Consider the following 24729-nt stretch of genomic DNA (forward strand, 5'->3'; position numbering starts at 1 on the left):
TGTTTCAGCTGGCAGTGAGCCAGAGGTGACGACTGAGCGCCAGAGATGATCTGAAACTGAAGAAAAAGAACTAAAGAATGAACAAATATTTGAATTTAAGAGGAGGTAATTTAAAGTTTCTTCTTCTTTTCTCTTTCACACACAATCACACACTCTCTCTCTTGTCTCATGGAGAATCTCTTTGATCCAAGGATTTATGGCACCATACAGAGAGAGAGATTTGTTCGTTTGCTGCTCTTAATACGATAAAAGATGTTTTATGGATTCTGTTTACTTGGAAATTGGGCAAAGTCTCTGAGGAGCATTCAAAGTAATTTAAAAGCTGTCTTCTAATGATCACAGATGATCTGTGTGCCAGAGAGAGGAGGGGAAGAGACAGAGACATAAAAACAGGAATAAGTAGAGGGAGAAAAGGATAGAGACACAAACCACAAACAAGAGGGACAGATGGGAACATACAATAACAAAAAACATATTTCCACTAAATGGGGAGATGCAAGAGGGATGAGTGGGGGGACTACAAGAGGGGAACAAGACCTCCAGAAACACACACACAGTAGGACCCAAGAGACTGAAGATGTACATACAGAACGTTCCTCGTCTTGTTTTTGATGCGTTTCGTTGAACACAAACAGAGAGTAAAGCTGTTTTCCATATGGTCAGGTTAATCACAAACACACAGGCTTCTGCAGTGCTCGCTGTGTGTAATACAATGATGCTTTGTCTTTATATCATCTTGGAATTAAAAGACGACAACAGCTGTGATTATCTGTTAGCATGCTGGATCAATTCAACTATTTCAAATCCTTCTTAATAAGAAACCATTGTAGTAGTTAAACTATCAGATGTCTTGCATCAATCTGAGATTTCATGATGGCTTTACAGAGAACATGAGTGGAATGTGCTCTTTGTGCGTAATATTTTTTTTATCCCAAAGTGCTGTTCAAAGCTGCAATGTGTAAAATATGACCATAATTTTAGTGTAAAGCATTCAAAATATGAACTAACATTATCAACAGAATGTGAAAAGGTCGCAGTTTTGACTTCATGTCAAAGACATTTATCTATCAGGTACATAGACATCTACCGAATTGAGCATGCTAACCAGCTAGCCCAGCCCGTCCTATCCTGTAATACCACTTAGACCTCAAGAGGTGATAGTGAGTCATTGTGGCGACCAGTATGCCCTCAGTCCAACAAGAGAGGACGGAGAAGTACAGTTGCCCCAAGGGTACAGTGTTCCAGGGATGACGTTTTTTTGTAGGCCAACAGAGAAGTTAGTGTCGCCCTGGTTCCCTTATCAAAAAGCCTACAGGATTTTTCAATTGAACTTTGGATTATTGAAAAAAAATAGGCTCTGTTGCAAACAAACGTTTATGGTACTCACATGTTTTGTTCAGTGAGATAGTGTTAACATTAGGCTATAAATGAGCAACACCAAGGTCATACGATTTGACGTCACCACCACAAAGAGACTGTAAATCTGTGTTCGGCAACCGCCTTTTTTAAGACACTGCAAGTACACTGTGCACATGGCTCTGCAGTAGGTAAGTATGACTTTGTGTTGGCTTTTTTTTTTTTACTGGTGTCACGTTTACGTTGGCAACAGGTTAGTAAAAAGTAGAAAGCAGCATGGAGGGCAGTGAAAATGTTACTGTGGTCTACTCAGATCTATTCAGTCTCTCTTTGAAACTCGGTGCTGACTATTTTTGAACAATGTTTGGATGCTGTTTAGATGCAGACTGATGGTACTTTGTGGCAGCCATCATTGCATCAAGCCAGCAAAGGGAAAAATTAGCATGTCCACCTGGGTGTCATATTTCCATCACTGCCAATCCAACAGGAGCTACAGCCGACAAATACTCATGACTAGAGCAGAGTGAAAAAGCCAGATGTTAGCGGGTATTAGTTGTTTTTTTTCCTCCAGTGGGAAAAGGGCTTTAGTACCAGTAGTTCTTGCATGAGGTTCATTGATTTCCCAGGATCTACCAGGCTTCTGGGGGTCTGAATCTGCCATCACTTACAAACCTGATTGTTTGATGGATCCGGCCTCACTGCAACTGAGCGAAGGAACTGATCATTACAGAGTCAAAAACAGGCAAACGTCGAAGTGGAGGCTAATTACGCCGAGCTGAAGGAGAGTGATTACCAATGAAACCACATTTTAACCCACTGTCACTCCACCACACCCAGAGAGGAGAAATCACTTCCTCATGTTGAAGTTTTACATGGACTGTGTGTGTGTGTGTGTGTGTGTGTGTCTGTGTGTATAAACATTTAAGTGTTTGATGTGTGTCTGCTTGTGTGCAAATGTATGTACTTGTGTGTGTGTGATTGCCACCACAGACAATGCACAGGTCCACTGTGGGGGTCTGCTGCATGTTTACAGCCCTTTAGCCAGACCAGACATTCATTCATTCTCTCTCTCTCTCTCTCTCTCTCTCTCTCTCTCTCTCTCACACACACACACACACACAGAGGCCCCAACCTCCCCACCTCCTCACCACATGGGACCCTGTAAATCACTTGCAGGTCAAGGATAATTTTTTAAGACCAGATCTCCCCCCAGCTTTCCTCCAGACACCCCACACAGCAGTCCATACACAAACATTCATGCTCTCTCTCTCTCTCTCTCACACACACACACACACACACGCACACACACACACACACACACACTTCATCCATCCTCACCCCTAAATTCTTCATCACTCAAGGAATGTTCCTCCTTCCTTTCTCATGCCAGATATCATTTATTTTTTGTTCTGTACATCAGTAGAACTTGTAATTACAACATTTTCTTACAGTTTTTATCTCTTTCACGTGTTCTTAGTTGCTTTTACACGAGTGGTTCTCGGTGATTTTCAGTCACACCAGCTGCAGCCTGTGGCCTGCACACCTCTAGTCAAACCACCTAATTATTCATCAATGAAATCAGCTGGTCTGGGGTCTGTCTGAGTGAAAACAGCCTGATCTACAAGAAATCTCTTGAATTAATTCAGCAAAACTAAAAGTAAGTACAAAAAATTGAGAGAATTTGACTTAAAAAATACGATGATAGGAAGCAGAAAGCACAAGAGATGGCGTACAGTACAGGCCAAAAGTTTGGACACACCTTCTCATTCGATGCCTTATCAGGGTTAATTAGTGGAATTTCTTGCTTTATCAATGGGGTTGGGACCATCAGTTGTGTTGTGCAGAAGTCAGGTTAATACACAGCCGACAGCCCTATTGGACAACTGTTAAAATTCATATTATGGCAAGAACCAATCAGCTAACTAAAGAAAAACGAGTGGCCATCATTACTTTAAGAAATGAAGGTCAGTCAGTCCGGAAAATTGCAAAAACTTTAAATGTGTCCCCAAGTGGAGTCGCAAAAACCATCAAGCGCTACAACGAAACTGGCACACATGAGGACCGACCCAGGAAAGGAAGACCAAGAGTCACCTCTGCCTCTGCTTATCCTCAGAAGCAGAGGTGACCCAGGAAAGGAAGACCAAGAGTCACCTCTGCTTCTGAGGATAAGTTCATCCAAGTCACCAGCCTCAGAAATCGCAAGTTAACAGCAGCTCAGATCAGAGCCCAGATGAATGCCACACAGAGTTCTAGCAGCAGACCCATCTCTAGAACAACTGTTAAGAGGAGACTGCGCGAATCAGGCCTTCATGGTCAAATAGCTGCTAGGAAACCACTGCTAAGGAGAGGCAACAAGCAGAAGAGATTTGTTTGGGCCAAGAAACACAAGGAATGGACATCAGACCAGTGGAAATCTGTGCTTTGGTCTGATGAGTCCAAATTTGAGATCTTTGGTTCCAACCGCCGTGTCTTTGTGAGACGCAGAAAAGGTGAACGGATGGATTCCACATGCCTGGTTCCCACTGTGAAGCATGGAGGAGGAGGAGGTGTGATGGTGTGGGGGTGTTTTGCTGGTGACACTGTTGGGGATTTATTCAAAATTGAAGGCACACTGAACCAGCATGGCTACCACAGCATCCTGCAGCGACATGCCATCCCATCCGGTTTGCGTTTAGTTGGACGATCATTTATTTTTCAACAGGACAATGACCCCAAACACACCTCCAGGCTGTGTAAGGGCTATTTGACCAAGAAGGAGAGTGATGGAGTGCTGCGGCAGATGACCTGGCCTCCACAGTCACCGGACCTGAACCCAATCGAGATGGTTTGGGGTGAGCTGGACCGCAGAGTGAAGGCAAAGGGGCCAACAAGTGCTAAACACCCCTGGGAACTCCTTCAAGACTGTTGGAAAACCATTTCAGGTGACTACCTCTTGAAGCTCATCGAGAGAGTGCCAAGAGTGTGCAAAGCAGTAATCAGAGCAAAGGGTGGCTATTTTGAAGAAACTAGAATATAAAACATGTTTCCAGTTATTTCACCTTTTTTTGTTAAGTACATAACTCCACATGTGTTCATTCATAGTTTTGATGCCTTCAGTGAGAATCTACAATGTAAATAGTCATGAAAATAAAGAAAACGCATTGAATGAGAAGGTGTGTCCAAACTTTTGGCCTGTACTGTATGTACTCAGATCAATAGTCCTGGATTCAATTTTTAAGAAAAATATGATCAGCAAGTATCAGTATAAAAATATACTTAAGGTGCCAAAAGTAAAAGTACTCATTAGGCAGATTGGTCCACTTCAGCATCATTTATGATTTATTATAACTATATTATTGGATTACACAGTCACTACTGATGCATTAATGTGTTCATCAGTAAAATGTTGGAGCGAATAAAGGTCTAGCTCATTTTAATTACTTAATATACTGATGGGTAGCTTCTGACTTTGCCCCGCGGATCAATAAAGACACATCTTAATCTAGTATAACACATCAGAATTTATTTGTTGATATATATGTTTAACCTGTAATTTATTCTCTTGCTGGCTCTTGGGCTGGTGCTCGAACTACAGATTGTATTTCCGGAAGAGAGAGTGAGTCGCCCACTTGTCTGTTTCACTCCCTCAAATGCAGACAAACTGAGATCAAATGGTGAAACTACGCAGTGCTGGTCAGATATGAACCAAGACTCTGTCACTGTGTTGCCTATTTCTTGTCACTGTTTAACTTTAATACAAATCATTAGTTACCAGCCGGCTGCCATACTGTTTTCGGGCGGGAAACCTGCATTATGTCACCCACCAGCAGGTGCGGTTATTGGTCCGGAGTGGCACAATACACTCTGGTAGTTGTGGGTTCTCTACTTGTTGAGCAAAAGTAAATGCCACAGTCCTTTTTCTCTGTTTTTTCTGGTCGTATAGCACCAATGTCAAACATATTTGCTTCCTTTTACAGCATAGACAGCTCCATTTTATGAAAAGCCCATCGTTCCAGCAGTGAAATACTTCTTCTTGTATAGTAATTGAGTAAATGTACATAGTTAGTAGTTGTATTGGTCACCGTAGCTTTTAAGTTAAGCAGGTTTAGTTCCTTTATTTGAATCATGTCAAGACAAATACTGAAGAGCTCCAGAAATGTTTTTTAATGAACAATCTGAGACTTTCTGTGCAATATTTGCAGCTATGAAGAAGACTCTGTGTCCGTTATGCCATCTTCCACACATATTCCTCTTTCTCCCTGCAGTCAGATATAACTTCTCACTCTGTTTCTGCTCTATTTCTCTTTTTCCTGTCGTCTGTCTCCCAGTGTAAACAGTGGAGACTCTTAAACACTGTTAACACATTGTTTTCCATACATGTTCAGGACTGATGTGGCGCCTTTGCGGTGCTACTATATATACTATTTATCATCTGGTTTATAATATTACTCCTCTGTGTTGTCATTTTATCATTTTTATTATTACCATGACATCCAAACTATTATTCTTTTTACTGTCTTGTTTGTTCCATTTAGAGTCTTATGTTTAAGATTTCACTTAAGTAAAACTATAAAAGTATTAACAGCAAAATATACTTAAAGTTTTAAAGTAAAAATACTTGGTGGACAGAATGGTCCTTCTCAGAGACATCATCATATACACCCATCAGCCAAAACATTAAAAACCACTGGCTGGTGAAGTGAGTAACATTTTCTACTGGGAAACCTTGGGTCCTGGCATTCATGTGGATGCCACTTGGTGCGCTCCGCCCACCCAAACACAGTCGCAGACCAAACACCCCCATCATGCCAACGGCACTCCCCAATGATAGCGCCTACCCCCAGCAGGACAGTGCATCATCCCACACAAAAACTTTTCAAGAATGGCCCAATGCTCATGACAAAGAGCTCATAGCATCAACCTGGCCTCCAAATTCCCCAGATCCTAATCCAATGGAGAATCCATGGGGTGTTTTGGTACCCCAGACACAAGTCTAAACAGGACCTCTGGGAGTGTCCTTTGGTGTCTGGCACTGGGGTGTTGGCAGTGAATGCTTTGGGTCCCCTGGGTTGCAAGGCGGGATGCTGGCATGTCCCACTGATGCTCGATCAGATTGGGAACTGGGAAATTTGGAGGGCCCTTGGGGCATTTCTGAGCAGTTTTTGTGGTGTGGCATGGGTAGCTCAGTAGTCAGATTAATGTAGTGAAGTAAAGAGTACAATATTTCCCCCTGAAATGTAGAAGAGTAGATTTATAAAGTAGCATAAAATGAAAAAGCTGCATTTAAAGCAGATTCTTTCTGCAGACTCAAACATTCAGACGTTTGTTAGAGCACGCAGCTACTATGACAACATTGGTTTCGGGCGCTGACAGTAAAAAATGACAACAGAATGATGTGACTGACTGAAAGCTTCTTTGTTGAGTTGACATATTGAAAAATGTTGCTGTTACCAGAGAGTGTAACTGAGAGGGCAGGTGGAGATGGATATATATATCTGTGTCAGCAGAAATAGACTTAATGCTTATTTGATAGTGGGATGTGTTTCAGATTCTCCTCATGGTTTGTTCCAGCTGGTTTATGTGGTGTTCAGCCTGGAGTGAACTCTGTTATTCTGCTGCTCTGAGCTGAACATCACTGAGCTGATTCCTCCAACTTTGACGTTTCCTAAAGTCTGTACTCAGCATTAGTAAAGCAGGAAGGTTTAAATTAAGAAATGTCAGATTTTAGATTTTAAAACCACTTCACAGCAACAGATACAGTAACAGCAAACAAGTCTGTGTGTTAACGCTGGATTTCCACTGGATGCGTGTCCGTTGCGGAACGGCAGCGCTGGTTATCCGCTGCGTGCTCCGCCGTCCATCAATACCCACTGGCTAGGTTTGCTGTGCGGAGCGGTGCAGCTCCGTGGAAGACATCTCGGTGCACTGCCATCATTAACATCTCCTCGTCCATGGTGTCAACGGGGGGGGGAAATGACGTCTGAAAACCTCTGACCTGTTGACTTCAGGCCTGCCTCTGCCCATTATGTAGTTTTCAAGGTGTAGTGCAGGGAAATATGATCCGCCGTGAACACTGTGTATTTTATTTTGAAAATTAACCGGATGTTTTATTTTGTTTCTGTGCACGACTTCCTGCCCCGCACGATCTGCTCTGTGCTGAATTGCTGTGTTGTGTTCCGGCGTCCGGCAAAAATAGAAGTCCTGTGTATCTGTTGCGGAGGGCTCCGGAGCGCCGGAGCTGTGACGGAGCCGGAACGCAGCACAGCAACAAAATTATCTGTCTCTGTATCAGTATTAGAAGACCAGAAGTGGGTGTGGTTTAGCCGGAATCGAACCCGTGACTGCTGCATCAAGGACACAGCCTTGCTCTACCCACTGAGCCACCAGCCGCTTTTAAAGCATGATGACGTTTGCAGCCAGTTAGGACACGTCTTTCATTGGCTTCAAATCCAAAATGTTGTAATGTTGGCGCAGTTTTAGTTTTCTTGAGGGACTAAGGGCGCATTCACACCAGAATAATCCAGGGGACTTGGTCCAATTGGGCGGGGAATGCCAAAAATTTTCACACCTTCATTTGGTTCAGTTAATTTTCACACTGCACTTTTTAAAGCGGACAAGACTGCCTGGAAAACCTCACGCAGTTACAACAGCTGCTCATTTAAGGGCGATATTGCCCAAAACGACCACTGACCAGGAAGAAAAAAAGCATGAGGAAGAAGAAAACCTGGCTCAACAATTGGCCAGGACCGAAAATGGAAATCCATCCCCTTCAGCCGGTTTGGTCACCACAAAAACAAAATGCACTGTGCTCTATGTCACTTCCTCTCTTTGGTTCACTTCCTCTGTTTGGTTCGCTAGATAGTCCATTTGCATTTCCCACTGTAAGAGAACCGCACCAGGGTTCACTTGATGCGCGACCCCCAGTTTTCAAGCAGACCAGGGTTCGCTCGTTTGGTCCGCACCAGACTTCGAATGAGCGTTCACACCACTCCACACGAACCTAACCATCCGTGGAAGTGGACCGGGGTTTGTTTAAAGCGGACCAAATGACGTGTGAATGCGCACTAACTCTACTATGTCCCCTCTCAGCACCCCAAAAAACACAGCATTTACTAATGTAATGAGTTGGATTTCACACTGTGACTCTGTCAACACAGGTTGCTGATGTAGACTACTTTTTAATTTGCCATAATGTTGTCACACGACAAATGCTGGCCGGCAAACCAGCAAAACCAGAAATCAACCCAACTCTATATGTCATTAGTGTTTTTATAAACCAAAGCCTTGGACAAATTAAAATTTTTACCTGATGATGGCACAAAATTAAAAAGTCAGTAGATCAATAAAGTCATTACAATTCATCCTGAGGGGGGACGTGTGAAACAAATTTCATCACAATCCATCCAATAGGTTTTGACATAGTTCACTAAAAGCCAAAAATGTGAACCACATGGTGGCATTAGACAAAAACTCGTTGTCTGGCTGAATGAAATCTAAATGGACGGGCACTTAACAAAATGATGACAGGACAAGGTTGAGGTTGACCATTAAAAGCACACTTACCATTCAGAAGAATATTTCTGGCAGAGTGATTCAAAGAGGAGGAAAGCATCGCTCCACTGGACACAGCTTCCTCACCTAAAACAAGATTTAAAATTAATAGGCAGGAAATGGTAACATAGAAACACTGATTATCCTCTAAAAACAAAAGACACTTGACTTCCCCTACTGGGAGAGACGGTGTGTGTGTGTGTGTGTGTGTGTGTGTGTGTGTGTGTGTGTGTGTTGTACAGCATAAGCTAACTTTGGTTTGAAGCCATCAGACCTGGTTTCTCCATCCGTGTGTTATGTCTGGTTGCCTGGTGACTTTGTTGGTTCTGGCATCAGGACCAGAGTGTGTTTAATAATCTGGGTCAGGACTCAAACTGGGTTACCCTGAGCTACTTACACTGGCAGCACGTTTCTGTTCCTGCTGTTGGTTCAAATCCTGATCACTGGGGCAGATGACATTCATCAAGGTTATTTCAGCTCCACACCAGGTTGGATTTTAACATGACGAAGACCTGCAGAATGCAGATGTTAAAATTAAACAGGCTAAGACAAAATAGAGGAGTAGGCCAGGAAAATAAAAAAACTGCACATTCATGATGTTTAACCACACTTGGCTCAATAAGATGCTGAGTGATGACTTCTGGACAATCAATAATCTTTTTCCACATCAGATATATTTGTGAATTACTACAAAAGGCTTTAAAAGCTCATTTAGAAGAAAACAGCTGATGAGCATGCAAACAAAAAGAATAGTGATTTTTTGTTTTTAGCTGTAACCAAACTCAGCTTTCACAGGAACCACATGAAAGACTCTGAGCAGATGGTATCCAGACTGTGTGTGTGTGTGAGCACATTGTTTTTGTTTACTCACACACACAGTATTTTTTTATTTTGTGCAGCATGTGTACCTGTGTATGAAAACTATACAGGATGGGGTTTATTTACAGTAAACCTCGCCTACTCTTCGTCACTGACTGACCTTTTTAAACTTGTGCCACACTTTGATGTTTTTTTTCCTCACTGTCATAAATGAAAAGCTCCTGTGGTCACTTCCTTATAGAATAATCCTATTTAGTCTGAATCGTATTTCATGCAAATAAAGTTAAAGACGCAGCTGACCACAACGACAACCAACACTTTATTCAAAACTCCCTTGTTGTAATTATCCATCATGTGGAACAAAACATCTTTGGACATTCTTGTTTTGAACTTAAGCAGCTGTTTGAGTTCACACGCATTATCAGCTCAAGGCATTAGAAACTGAGGCGAGAGAACTCAAAAAGAAGTTGTAGATATTAAAAGGATACAAAGTCAGGCGATGACCAATTATTAATCCTGAGGGGAACATTGACGCCTGTGTTTAATTTCACAGAAATTCATCCAATGGTTGAGAAATTTCATGAGAAGCCAGGAAGGTGAACCTGCTAGTGGCGCTAGTAGAAAAGTCTGTGGATCTTTGGAGTCATCATCTGGTGGACACACTGTACAAAATAATGGACACAGCCACCGTGACATCACCCATTAGTTTGTGGGCTCCTATTCTGAAGCCTCTAGTTTGGCATTTTGGCTGTTGCCATCTTGGATTTTTGAAGCCAGAAGTGACCGTATTTGGATGAGAGGGTGGAGATTACCCAGGCCCCCAGGAAAGCCACTCAGTCTTGCAGCAAATTTATCCCAGCCCAAAAAGCATTTTCCCCGTAGGCCACCATTGTAAAAGAGAAGTCTGTAAAACTGTTGGCAGGAACACCTTGAACTGCGAAAAAAAAGTCTGAATTTTTGATCCATGGTGTTTTATATTTGTACAACGAGAAAAGCTATTTAAAAATCCGTCACAATGTAACGTCTATTAGCCGAGTGGGAACTTGCAGGTGGGACCTGCAGGAGAGACACACCTGTGCATCTTCAGTGGGCTGCATACCGCCTAAGTAAACCTTGAAGGTAGAAACTTTTTGTATGTGTATACGCTAGGCAACAACTCCACTGAAATAGATAGGCACCATCTTGGCGTCTGGTATCTAGTTATTATCAAAATCTATGAGAACCTTTACGCTAGCTGTTAGCCTGATTAGCATAGAGCATTTACAGCTATGGTTAACTGTGATAATGTTAACTTTTGCCAGCAAAAACAGGCTTAAAACCAACAAAACAAAATGAAATCACTAAAAAAATATCTGACTCCTTAGAGAGTCTTTTAGTACAACCAAACACTGGACAAAAGATTTTAAGATGATCAAAATGTTAGAATTAACTTTCATGAACTGAAAACACACTGAAACAGCGACAACTAAGGCTACACATACACTCCGGGAATCTGGGGTTATGCTATGGTTACATTACCTTACCAATGCTGTTATTGTGATAGCAATTTGTCAATGGACAGCACCCACCTGTCACTAAAAGCAGCCATACCCTTAATAATGCATAACTTTAAGTCATAACTGAATGTAAATGAGTAATATTAAAATTACCACCCCCCATACAGTCGTCATGAATGTTGTAATTAGCTATAGAGACCAAAATCAACTTTGTACCGGACTGTAAACAGATTTATTTCTGCTATAAAGTTGGGCATTTTAACTTGAGGGTCTATGGGGATTGCTGTGCTTTTGAGCCAGCCTCAAGTGGCCATTCAAGGAACTGCAGTTTTTGGCACTTCCGTGTTGGCTCCATTTTTCCATTTTTCAGGTTTCTGCCTGAAGCCATGACTCTTTGGAATTATTTTTGTACCAATATTTGTTGTAGTTCTTGAGATATTTTACTAGATGCATGAAACTTTTTGGCCTGCTGTTTGCACTAAGAAAAAAAATCAAGGGATCACCAAAGTCATTGGGTTTGATCCTCTGACGTTCACTGTCTTTATGAAATTTCACGTCAATTTGTCCCATAGTTGTTGAGCCAAAATGGTCAACACATTGACGAACAAACATTACCTTCCCCAGAGGCATGCCACAGTATGACTAAAAATCTGAACCTCTGTCATCTGAGCTACACAGCCCCCAGACTCATGACATCCATCTGTAGACCAGCATGTACACATGTTTGTGTGTCTGCTTCAGGATGCCTGTTCTGTTTTTAAATGTGTCACAGAGATCTTGGTGCTCTGTTTCCTGATATGGATTGTCTGAGTGTCTGTTAGGGTGGTCTTTTCCTTTGCAAGTGTCTGTGTGTGTTGTGAGTGGAAGAGGAAAAAGACAAAGCTGAAAACACAGGCTGCAACAAATGATAAAATAAAACACAATAATGCAGGTGATCTTGTATTCGTTCAACTTTTACACTCTAGGCTTCAGCTGTGAATCTTACTTTCCTAAATACCAAAATAAAGAGTAAACAGTTTCCCGGAGAAGAGACTGGTGGCAGATGCTTTTAATATTGTGATGAGTTTTCTGGAAATCTTAAGACAGCCTTTCAGAATTGGTTTACGTTTGAAACTGCTGTTGTGGGGACAAACAAGTTGTGAGTAATTTTATTGATTTTAAGTTTGGTTGAATTTCTCCTTCACGTCAAATTTATGTAAAGTTTGGTGGGTGTGTATAGGCGTGTGTGTTTGCGTGGTTGAGGTTCATTGGGATTGAATAGAGAAAGTAATTAGCAATATTTAAGAGGTGGGTGCGTTTTAATTAAAATCTTGTTCACTGTAATTATTTTCTCTCTCTCTCTCTCTCTCTCTCTCTCTCTCTCTCTCTCTCTCTCTCTCTCTCTCTCTCAGCAGGATGTCGGTGAAGCTGCGATTCGACTCTCCCTCAGACGGAGGTTTGGTCCACAGGAGTCGTTCCTTCACCGGGTTCAGCTCTCTGACTGGACGACGACGGTAAGTGACATGATATTACAGCAAATGAGAATGCAGGTAATAATAACCAGTTTAGGCACCTTAACTTGTTTAAGTCTTGAAGAAATGACAAGCAGGAACAAATTAGGTCTCTGTCTTTGTGTCATCATATACAGATGGAGAACTGTATTCAGCCCAATTAATGCAAAAGACAGCCGGCGCCATCATGAAAACCAAATGATTAAGAGAGCAGATGTGTATGATGCAGCAGACAATTCAGTTTAGTTGACTTTAAAGGAATAGCTTGATATTCTGGGAAATGCGCTAATTAACTTTCTTGCAGAGAAATAATGGGTTCATTAGCGAGCTTTACAGGTACTGAGAGTCAGAATATGTGACATCGACAGCTGGGAAACAGGGGGAAACAGCTAGCCTGGCTCTATTATGCTAAGCTAAGCTAACCAGTTGCTGTCTATAGCTTCAAATATACCCCACAGACATGAGAGTGGTGTAAATCATCTGAGAAGCCTATGACTTGACTTGAAACAGCAGCTAGCAGCTAACTGTGCTAAACCCAAAACATAAGTGCTAACCATGGGCAGCATTTCTGACAGAGCTAACGATGTTAACCAGGGGGGAACTGGAGGACCACACCGTACTTACACAGCGTTAACTGCTGTATGAGTGCAGAGCAAAGTAGCAGCAATAAGATAGCCAGTGGGATACACAAATCTATGCACACACACAGGGCTCGACAGTGCGAGCGTTTCACTCGCATTTGCGACTAAAAATAGGTGTGTGCGAACTGTAAAAAATATTTAGGGGCACATGTGCGCATAAAAAAAATCAGCCGAAGCAGCCTATATTTTTGTCAATAAAAAAATATGATAATCTAACCGCAAATGTTGGAGGAACTCCAGCCGCCTTCCCTCTTCCCTCTTCCCTCTTCCCCATGTGACACGGTTATGGGCGGTTTTCCAAGCCACTGTCAGCACAATGAATATCGTGCGCAACGCCAAGGGTAGCAGTGCCGCTTTGTCAGGCGTGGCTGCCCTCTCCATAGACAAACTTTGGGACAGCCAGCGCAAAGCGGTTTTACAGCTGATCATGTGTAGAGGCCTTTAGGGACCATTCGCCATGGTACCGCTGCTGGGCAGGGTGGAAATAAAGCCCTTTTCACACAGAGCGCGCAAAGCGCAGACCTCTGCCGACGAACCCATTCATTGTGTATGTGCTACCGCGGCGCAAGAGAGCACCGCTCTGCCACCGAGCTGAGCGATGCGCGCCGCCAGCCTGCGCTCGAATTGAATTTTTTTTTTATTTCACCGCAGCGCGCTGTGACGACACCTTGGCGCTGCGCGTCCAATAGCAGAGAAGAGCCTGAAGTAGACCCGGAAGCGGTCACCATGGAGCTGTAGCTCCTGAACGAGCCTGTACTCCCCCAAATCCTGTCCTCTGCACCCTACCCTGTGGTGGGCGCCGCGAAAGCTCTGTGTGAAAGAGGCTTAAGTCCTGCAGAGTTTCAGAGGACCTGGAGAATGTTTTAGGATAGTAATAACATTATATAAGATAATCATATTGCAAAGATAATATATATAAGATAATAACATTAAAGACAAAATTAAATTGCAATACTTTTTCAAATCTTGATGATTTTACCTTTCTGTACATTTTGTATACAAATTCATTAAATAATTTTCCTTGTAAATGTCTATTTGCATCACATTTATTACAGAAAACACATTATTTGATCAATTTACATTGTGCCCCTAAAGTTCTTTGTGCGCTCCTTACTTTTTCAACTTAGGAGCACATGTGATCCTTGGGAAAAAAGTTAGCGTCAAGCCCTGACACAGCTGGACCAGTTTACCACAACAAACCACAGAGAAGCTCAAAATACAAATATCTGGTGCGGCATCTGCAGTGATGTGGGCACTGCGCTGGACCACTGTGATAAAGAAGGTGCTGAGCCAGAAGGCAAAGCGTTTGATTTACTGGTAAATCTACATCCCAATCCTCACCTATGAGCTCTGGGTAGTGACCGACAGAATGAGATCGCAGATGCAAGCAGCTAAACTGAGTTTCCTCAGTGGGGTGTCTGGACTCAGCCTTAGAGATAGGGTAAGGAGCTTGCACATCCAGAGGGACCTCTGAGTAGAGCCACTGCTCCTTCACGTCAAAAGGGGTCAGTTGAGGTGGTTCAGGGATCTGATTAGGATCCTCCTGGGCGCCTCCAGTGAGAGGTGTTCCGGGTACGTCCCACTGGTAGGAGGTCCCAGGGTAGAACCAGAACATGCTGGAGGGATTATGTATCTCATCTGGCCTGGGAACGCCTTGGGATGCCCACGAGGAGCTGGAAAGCGTTGCCAGGGAGAGGGACGTCTGGGGTGCTTTGCTTGGCCTGCTGCCCCTGCCACCCCACCCCAGACAACCAGATGAAAATGAATGGATGGGTAGATGGCTGGATAGTGGTTTGCTGCTCTATTAATGCTCTGAGTGTCGCACACAGAACCTTTAAATTAATTTCAAAACAAATCTTTTCGACGCTGTCTAAACCAACAAAACATTTTTTCCTGTTTGAGGTCAAAACCTCCCTTTATTTTCATAACTGTCAGGATGAATGACAGGCAGCAGAACATAAACAGCTCAGTGAATTACAGTTAGACTGCAACTGATCACCACTCGGGAAGTTCTTTTTCATACTGTAGGACAATGAAAAGGAGAAAATAAAATCCCTTAAGATTTACAACACTTGAAGTCTTGTCTGCGGGGGGAAATCCCATCACCCTCAGACGAGCCTGCTCCTTGTTGATGGGCAGACTGTGAACGCACCACAGACGACAAGATGTTATTTCTGAATGAAGAAAGAACGAGTGAAAAACACACGGATGTCAACTGTCTGTCCCACGAGACAGAGACAGGGAACAAAATGTCATGTCAAGAGCTGGAATGCACTTCCTGTGCGTTTTCCATCTTACAATTACATGTACACACAAACACACTATATCTGTTAAACACAAACACACGCTCTCTTCATTCCTGAGTGTCTCCACTGTGTTCCTGCCCTGACAGCATCACACAACGTGGTCTCCCATCATTCTTCATTATGGAGCTTTGATGGTGACACGACCCGGGCCATAAACATGACACAGACGCACCACGCACACACACACGCTGGGACAACAACTATCACACAATATGATACACTTTTATAGCTGAGTCCATAATTACAGAGGACGCCCGCTAAATCTGAGTGAAGCTTTTATTTTGTGAGAAAATGGCCGTTAAACACACTGTGCAGATGTGTGTATGGTCACAAACACTGTGTGTGTGTGTGTGTGTGTGTGTGTGTGTGTCTGCCTCTATACAGAGTGCCATCTCAGAAATGGGTGAATACGGTCTTATTTAATTGCAGGGAGAATCTGTAATTTTTGTATTATAATTGGTGGACCTGCTTTCATTTTACCAGTATTTATGTGACTTTGATCCAAACAGTTTTATTCTCACTGTGTGTTTGTGTATTTAAGTGCTTCCATTGTTTCCCTAGTGGTCACTTACAGTATTGCAATGAAATATCTCCTGCGGCCCAACAAGCAATTTCCCCATAGGCCACCATTTTTAAAATAAACATCTGTAAAACTCTGTTTACAGGACACCTCCAGCAGTAAACATGGCCAGTTTTACTCCTTGTATTGCATATTTTTAAGTTATGAGTAATTTCACATATGTGATAGTTTATGTGATCTGCATGTGCCAGCAGTTTATCATCCTTTGTCACCAATGACTGATGTTCACCAAACCTATAATCTGTTCGCAACAACCACATTAAAGGTCCAGTGTGTAGGATTTATGGGGATGTATTGGCAGAAATGGAATATAATATTCACAACTATATGTTTCCATCAGTGTATAATTACCTAAAAAAATAAGAATCATGTTTTGTTACCTTAGAGAGAGCCTCTTTACCTACATGCCCTCTTCCACAGACATGTTTCTACAGTAGACTATAATGGACAAACTGAGCACTGGCTCTAGATAGGGCCATTCACTACAGTTCTCCTACATGCTTGACACCCGGGAGAAATTTCAGTTGATTGCAATCTGCAACCTCAACACGAGATGCCACTAAATCCTAAACAATAAACCTTTCATTAATTTTACGGCTTTAACTGTCTCACTCAGTGTGGTAAAATCATAGCCCATCACAAAAGCTCACTTTAGTCCTCTGCACATCAGCTCTATCAGAACAGTCACTAGCACAAAAAACAATCATTATTTTGTGACTATCTTAACTTCACATGTATTTCATTTACCCCTTTTTCAAGGGTGAGCAGTGGCACCATATTCACTATCCTAAACATGGTTCGCCTGGTCACACCACCTGGCTGGGCCACTGAGCCATGACTGAATTAACACCACCATGAATATTCAGGGGCTGCATAACCCAGAACTAAGCCGTAAGCCAGAAACCTTTTTGGCATACGCACCAACAAGCAATTCTCATTGGACTGAATAGACACCATCTTGGGGTGGGGTCCGGTATCTAGTTCTTATAATACATCTATGGTTCTTACATTACCTCAGTTTAAATAAAATAGGTTATATGACAAAAAAGTCCTAACCTCCTCGCAGCCACTGCTTTCCCTGTGTTTTAAAGTATGTCATTAAAAGAGGCTGCTCTCTCAAGACAAATGGCTGAAAAACATCATGTGTTTACATTCAGATAAGAAGTCGAGTAATGTTATTATAGAGCCACACAGTTCATGAAGGTCAGGGTTGACACATGGGTCAAAAAAATGTCAAACAAAGAAGACCACTGTTTGCTTCCTGTTTTCTACAGGCAGTTAATGGTTTCTTTTAACCATGACGGCAGTGGTCCCCTGTTGTTCCCACAGATGACATATTTTCACATTTAATTGGACGACTGTTCAATAAAATAAAAATCTCTATTAAAGTTGACTGCCATCAGTAATCCAACAGACCGTCCTCCTTTAATGTCATCATGTTGGACACCTTTGAAATTTCTTCACTGCTGGTGAAGAAAAGCATTTTATCTAAGAACACATGGATGCTTTAGAAAGCCTGGCCAGGTTGACAACCCCTCCTTCCATCAGTGATTACTGATGAGTCATATTTTATCTGGTAAATCTTAATGTAAATTCAGAATATGAACAAAATCTCAATTTAAATCAGAGACTACTGAGCTAAGCGTATAACCATCTCACTCTGTGTCTTCATGTAAATCTCTGTTTTTAGGCCATCCTCTGCTCGCAACTCTCTCCGCTCCAAGGCCACAACTGGAGGGAAATCTCCCAGAATGCACCTGTCCCCCAGCAGAGGGGGCGGGGCTATCTGGTCTATGCAGCCAGAGCAGGTCGACAGGGTCTTCCAGGCGCTACGCAAAGGACTTAAGTATGTATACTAGTATACTTAAATTTGCATCCTATACTACTGAAGTGACAGCGTTATCACAAGTAAAAAGTAATAGTAGCAGAAGTAGTCTTGGCTCATGCAACTACTGAAGTTCAATGACGTGAACATTGTCAACAACCAGTAGCTGCACCGTCTCCAGCACCGAATCAGGGAGGTGCAAGAACGTGAACAAGTCTGAGTTCTCTTGTAGAAAACTGTGGAAAAGGAGGAGAAATCGGGGGAGTTGTGGCATGAGCAAGAGTCTATGTTTAATTTGGGGCCTATCTGATCTACCAACCAGCCCTTATTTTAGTGAGTCATCAGTCTTAATTTTTGAAGCGGTTTGCCTCATATTCCGTCTGTCTCCTCTCACCAAAATAGCGCAGCTAATCAACGAAGACTGGTAGCAAGTTGAGGCAACAAAATCCAAACTGAATACTGTCGACATATGACTCCTTTTATCTTGTGTATTTCTAGATTTCTGTGTTTTTACAGACATGTAAGGAATTGGTAATTGGTCATATTTCTTAAAGAGAGTTTGGTATAACATTTTCCACCAGGAGCAGGATGGGAAATAATCTCAAAAGGAATCTAGTTGCAGTTTTGCAAATAGTGACCCTGTTAGACGCCTAGTCTTTGCAAAAACTTGTAGCGTGTGACTAAAACCTCACACCATCATCAGATGTGAGAAGAATTTGCTCTTTTAAAAGACCTTTCAGAGTCTTCTAGTGTGTGGTAGGCATTATATGAAGTGAATGCAGCATCACTCCACTGATGTGTATTTACAGTAAAGCTGCTGCAGCTCTGCTTCAATTGTTGTGAACATGTTGGTGTCTGCAGGGAGTACCTGGAGGGTCACCAGACAGAGATGGACTTCCTGTCTTCACAGCAGAGAGAGACCAAGAGAAACTCCAGACTGGTGAGGAGAGAGAAAAGAAAGAAACTGAGATAGTAGTAGTTTTATGGATTGCTATGACGACATTATGCTGATGTGTTTTCTGTTTCCAGGCCTTTCTGTATGATCTGGAGAAGGTAAGTGCTGCACCAGAGCCCCAAACCTGCTTTCATATAGATTAATATATAAGCATTGAAAAATGATTACAATTACAATTATTAGAAACTTAGCTATCATGTTTTTGCTTTCACAGGAGATCAGAGCATTGGAGAGATACATACGAAGATTAGAATTTCAAATCAGCAAGGTAAAAGAAAGTACATTGGATTTGCATTTGTTTAATCATTTTAGTTTATGGTCTGATCTTTGATTGAGGTGACAGTGATTTAAAAGATCCTCAGGGAAATGACAGCTCTCCAAATATTTTACAGAAAGCTATTTTGTGGTTTTCATGTTAAAAAGGCGCAGAGAACTTTTAACAGCTTTCTGTCATGCAGGTGAGCATGAGGCAGCAGGACAAAGGATCAAACTGCAAACAATCCAGGCAGATAGGAACATTTCAGTGGCTGTGAAATATAAAACTTAGTGGCATGGGAAGCTTGTCACCCAGGACAGGAGTTAGTTAGAATCCACAGGTGAGCAGGAATAAGGCAAGGAAAAGGTTCAGGCAGGCAGGTAGGTCAGGATTCAGGTGGCTGGAAAGCAAAGGCACAAAACTACTTAGACAATCTGGTTTAAATACTGTAGGCGGTTATTGGGGAATGAGGAACAGGTGAGCAGGTGGATGTGGAAGTCAGGTGACAGGCTGGTTGGGAAAGTCTGAGGGCATCTGGTGGACAGTTCGAAAAGGGCAGTGACTGCAAGGCATCATAGAAATGGAGGGGCCTCGGAAAATAACAACAAACTCAAACAAAGACAGTTGTTTTTATCAAACAGTCACAGTCTGTGTGGAGTTCAGCCACCGAGCAACATTTTGTGGAAAGAAAGGAACTAAATGTGTTTTTGTTGACTGTGTAGCCGAACACTGTTTGTGTGTCTCGTCTCTGCAGGTGGAGGAACTGTATGAGACGTATTGTATCCAGTGGAGGTTGTGTCAGGGAGCGGTCAACATGAAGAGAGCCTTCTCACTGTCGCCGTCCACCAGAGCCTCCAGAGAGAGTCTGCTGGAGCTTGGTCGCAACCACAGACACAGCCTGCAGGTACTGCGACCATCAGACTGTGTGTTTGTGTGTGTGGTTTTACTTCTTCAATCAAAGGTTTTCTTTTGGTCTTCACTGAGGAGCATGGTTGTGGTGAATTTAAATGTCACCACTAGGCTACAGAAATGTAGCCATCAACATTTCTGTTGTCATGTTCCAAGTTCCTATGACGCCTCATCTGCTGTGTATCTTAATTTAGACTCTAAATCCAACTTCCTTTTGAAAACCCAGCTTAGTTGCATGTCTAGGAGACAGGGAAATATTTAATAAGGGTGTATTTGAAATCAGGTTACAAAATCACAACAAGAGGTTATTATCCAAAGTTACATCTCAGTCCATTACTGACTCAATGTTTTCTCCTACTTGTATGACACTACTCTCTATATCGAAGCACAACCTCCACCTGTAATATATTATTCGAAAAATACATTAACTGTTGTCTAAATTTCCATGACTATATTTACATTTCAATACAACCTCTAGCACACAACTTTTTCATTTCATCTTCAAGGCCTTTGTACTGCAGCTCTGTGGCTGCAAAATGTATCTCAGGTGTAATAAATGAATCAGTGTTGTGCCTCGATCTGACCATGTGTGCAGCAGACAGAGGTCACAGAGGGCTAAAACACAACTAAACACAGTCACACATGACATCATCGACTGTATGATGAATGACCAAGAGTCAAAAGTGTTCAACATCCTGTTTCTGCTCCAGCACCTGTAAACACAGGTTCACATGTTTTAATCCAAAGGCTGACTTTATGTTTAGTAAGGACTTTAAGCTGCTTTTTCCAATTTAAAGAAAGTTTTCACGTTTCATGTACTTATGATAAGTCAACCTCAGTGGTTTTTTCAAGTAGCATCTGTGTAACAGACGGCACGCAGGAGTAATTAACAGCTGAGCATTTTCTGCTGCAGGTCAGAGGTACAAAATTTACATAAATCTTTTGTTCCTGCTGCAAACAACTTCCAGAGCCTCTAACCAGGGTTCACTTTCATTAAATCTCATTCAAACTGAACATGTTGTTACTGTTAGTGAACTGGCACCTAAGTATTTTGGAATGCAACCTCAGCCTCGAGTTTGGCATTTTAGCTGCTGCCATCTTGGATTTTTTGGAGCCAGAGGTGAAGACATGTGGACAAGAGGGTGGAGCTAACCTTAGGCAAGGCAAGGCAGGCAGGGCAGTTTTATTTATATAGCACCATTCATACACAAGGCAATTCAATGTGCTTTACAAGAGAAATACGTTAAGATAAAACATTAAAGGAACAATAGATCATTAAAAACAAAAGCTAAAAGCAAGAAAAACAGTGCAGAAAATGCATTTAAAAAGCAAACATAAAGCAAAAGCAACAGCAGACAAATATAAAAACAATAGCTACAGATTATCCTAACAATAAGTTACATATCTAGTTCACTGGTAAGCTGCAGTGAATAGTAATGTTTTAAGCCCTGATTTAAATGAGTTGACAGTTTCAGCCGACCTCAGATATTCTGGAAGTTTGTTCCACAGGCAGGAAGCATAGAAACTAAAGGCTGCTTCACCTTGTTTGGTTTTGATCCTGGGAACACTGAGTAAACCTGTTCCAGATGATCTGAGGGGTCTGGATGCTTCATAACGTACAAGTATATCAGAGATGTATTTAGGCCCGAGACCATTTAGTGCTTTATAGACAAGTAACAAAATTTTAAAGTCTATCCTTTGACACACAGGAAGCCAGTGCAGTGACTTATTTCTTTTTTAATATTTTTTTTGCCTTTAATGGACAGGACAGTTAATTGTGAAGGGGGGAGAGAGAGAGAGAGAGAGAGAGAGAGGGGATGGCATGCAGCAAAGGGCCACAGGCTGGACTCGAACCCGGGCCGCTGCGGCAACAGCCTTGTACATGGGGCGCCTGCTCTACCACTAAGCCACCGACGCCCCATAAACATGTTTATTTCTGATGAGCATTTTAACATGAGGGTCTACGGAGACTGACTCAGTCTTGGAACCAGCCTAAAGTGACCATTAGAGGCGTTTTTGGCACTTTGGGGTTGGTTTTAAAAACTGTAAATAAGTCAAACTACTTTACTGTAATAAACAACCTGACAGTCATTAACAAGAGAAACACACCAAAATAATGATATTGATATTAAAACAAATGGAAATATGCAAACTGGCACTCTATATTTGCTTTATTAAATATTTCCCTTTAACCTGAAACAGTATTACTTTCAGTTTAATTTTATAAAATATGGATGCCTTAAAAAAAAAAAAAAAAAAATGTGATTAGTTTTGGATGGAAGTTTTCTGCACTAGCAAAAGTTTAAAAAAAATGCTGCCAAACATTTTTCACATATTATTCTTTTCAAAAAATGCATTATAGTAATACTGTGTAAATTGGGCTGCAGCCACTTTAAAATTGGATGCAAAACCAAACACATTTGGCAGACAAAAATCTAGACAACTACTTGACTGGATTAAAAAATGTTACTAATGATCACACAGAAAATACTGTATTTGTTGTGTACAAATGCAGCATGGTGGAAGCTGAATACATCTTTTTATACACAGAGAATAAATGCTTCTAAAAATGGTTAGATTTTAGTGATACTACAAAATTTCATCACCGCAGAAGGAAAAGATTCTTGTGTATGAAATGATCACAGAGGGAGTCGATAAGAGGGCTATAATTGAAACGTACTCGGGGCCAAAAGTGGCTGCCACTTATCCATCATCTCCACAAAGCAGAGGGCCAACACTCGTCACTAATGGTCGTAACGCTGCCAAACCAAATCATCTGGTGTGTGAGTGATGGTCCCACAGTGATTTTTCTGTTTGCAGCCGCATGTTAGGGGACATTAACAGACAACTGAAGACTCATTCATACCCTCTGTCTGTCTGTCCGTCTGTCACATGGTGGTGCAGTACATTTATTATTCCTTCCTCAGACCCATCTAACAGTTTCATCCTCACATAGTCACATCTATTTGTTGCCTGTTTCCTCCCCTCTACTCAAATAGGTTTTATTCTCGTTTCTTGTCTTTCTTTCAGTGCTCACATCTTTTACTTAACTAAAAGTATTCACATTAAAACAAACTTCAGCCGTGTTGTCACCAACAGTAACAGGAATTTAATTTCAATTGGTTCCTTCAGCCCATTGTTGTCTGTGTTTCCACCAAAGTATTAAGACCCGCGAAGATCAGACAAATTAGTCCGCTGGTGAATTAAAAAAAGGGATGGCTGTTTTAGACGTCGTTTTTGCATGCAACTTTACAAAAACAATGATGCCATGTGAAGTGGACAGGCACTGTTATTTGTGGGACACTGCAACAACAGCAAGCATGGAGGCGACTAAAGTCGTTCTGCTGTTGAAGGTGATCTACTGCTTTGTAAACTGGATCGTTGGGTCAATGCAGGAAAAGAGACGAGTAGTGACAGCAAAGCAGACTGTGGAGCTATTGCAGTGACTGACATTGTTTATTTAAACTTATGGTTGATCCTAACCATGCTATCCCATGAATCTTTGCTGCTGCATTTACCCGACCAATCAGAAATGTGCAGTGTGCTATAATACTACCTCCAATAAGGGGCATTTTGGGAGGTAAAATGGAGTCCCCAGAACTTAATTTAGACGCTGGTCCCTGTGGTTGAAATGTTCCTCAAAAGGTTCCTTGTCCCTGGTGAAAGTTCCTGCAAACAAAAAGGGCTTAAAAATACCAAAAGTAAAAGAACTCATTATGTAAAATCGACCATTTCAGAATAATGTTTAAATTATTATTGGATTATAATGACTGATGCATTAATGCACTCTAAAAATTAATTCACAGGTTCAACTATTTGCATGCATCTTTTTAAGTAGTTCTAACTCTGGCATTATTCAGTCAGTCCTATGAGTCTTTCTTAAATCTGACAAACTCACTCAGTTTAGTACAACCAACAATATTTGCTTTGACCTCGAGAGGCTTAATTAAACTGAAAAAGCATAATATTTATACAGAAGTTGTAGTGATATTTACTGGTCAAACTGTTTTATTTAAGATATTCTAACTTATTTATTTTAATTCCATCCTACTCAACAATGTAAAAAATATTTTTGATTTTGATAAACTTCCTAAAATAAGTTGTCAACTGTTAATGAAACAAACGTAATTTTTTATGCTGAAAAACATCTTTATTTTAAGAGTTATCCATTAATCCTATGAATCATTTTTTTAGAGTGAGTGCACATCAGAATGTTGCAGCTACTGATTTACATAGTGCTGGGTGGATTTTAAATTTCTTCCCTGGGATCAATAAAGTCTTTACCTATAGTAATACATAAACATTTGTTACTCGACTTCATTTTATATTATGAATCTTATCTGATGTCTTGCCTGTGAATTGTGGTGGAATAGAAGTGTAAAGTAGCAAAAAATCCAAATACAAGTACCTCAAAATTATACTTAAATACAGTACTCAAAAATGTACTTCGTTACATTCCCCCACTGACTCTCACACACAGACATACGTAATCTCAGCTACATGCGCACAGAACTCACTTTGTCACACTTTCATTCAGAGGGAATGAGCTTCATGACCAAACAGGAT

The 24729-nt window shown here is 41.6% G+C and overlaps 1 protein-coding gene across 6 annotated transcripts in view; it reads left to right on the forward strand.

Annotated features, from left to right (window-relative positions):
• Positions 1–24729, forward strand: part of ripor3 (RIPOR family member 3) — an 83235-nt gene that overhangs the window by 32355 nt on the left and 26151 nt on the right. For 4 of the 6 annotated variants that reach the window (XM_078171526.1, XM_078171531.1, XM_078171523.1 and 1 more), the window contains 6 exons: positions 12593–12694; positions 17909–18064; positions 18905–18983; positions 19073–19096; positions 19213–19266; positions 20009–20158. In XM_078171526.1, the coding sequence (XP_078027652.1) occupies positions 12597–12694; positions 17909–18064; positions 18905–18983; positions 19073–19096; positions 19213–19266; positions 20009–20158 (561 nt within the window). In that variant the 5' untranslated portion in view covers positions 12593–12596. The remainder of the gene's footprint in view (positions 1–12592; positions 12695–17908; positions 18065–18904; positions 18984–19072; positions 19097–19212; positions 19267–20008; positions 20159–24729) is intronic. The other 2 variants (XM_078171525.1, XM_078171528.1) reach the window with 1 other exon arrangement.

The sequence above is a fragment of the Epinephelus lanceolatus genome, chromosome 1 (genome assembly GCF_041903045.1).
Source record: "Epinephelus lanceolatus isolate andai-2023 chromosome 1, ASM4190304v1, whole genome shotgun sequence".
In the NCBI taxonomy this organism is placed as follows: Eukaryota; Metazoa; Chordata; class Actinopteri; order Perciformes; family Serranidae; genus Epinephelus; species Epinephelus lanceolatus.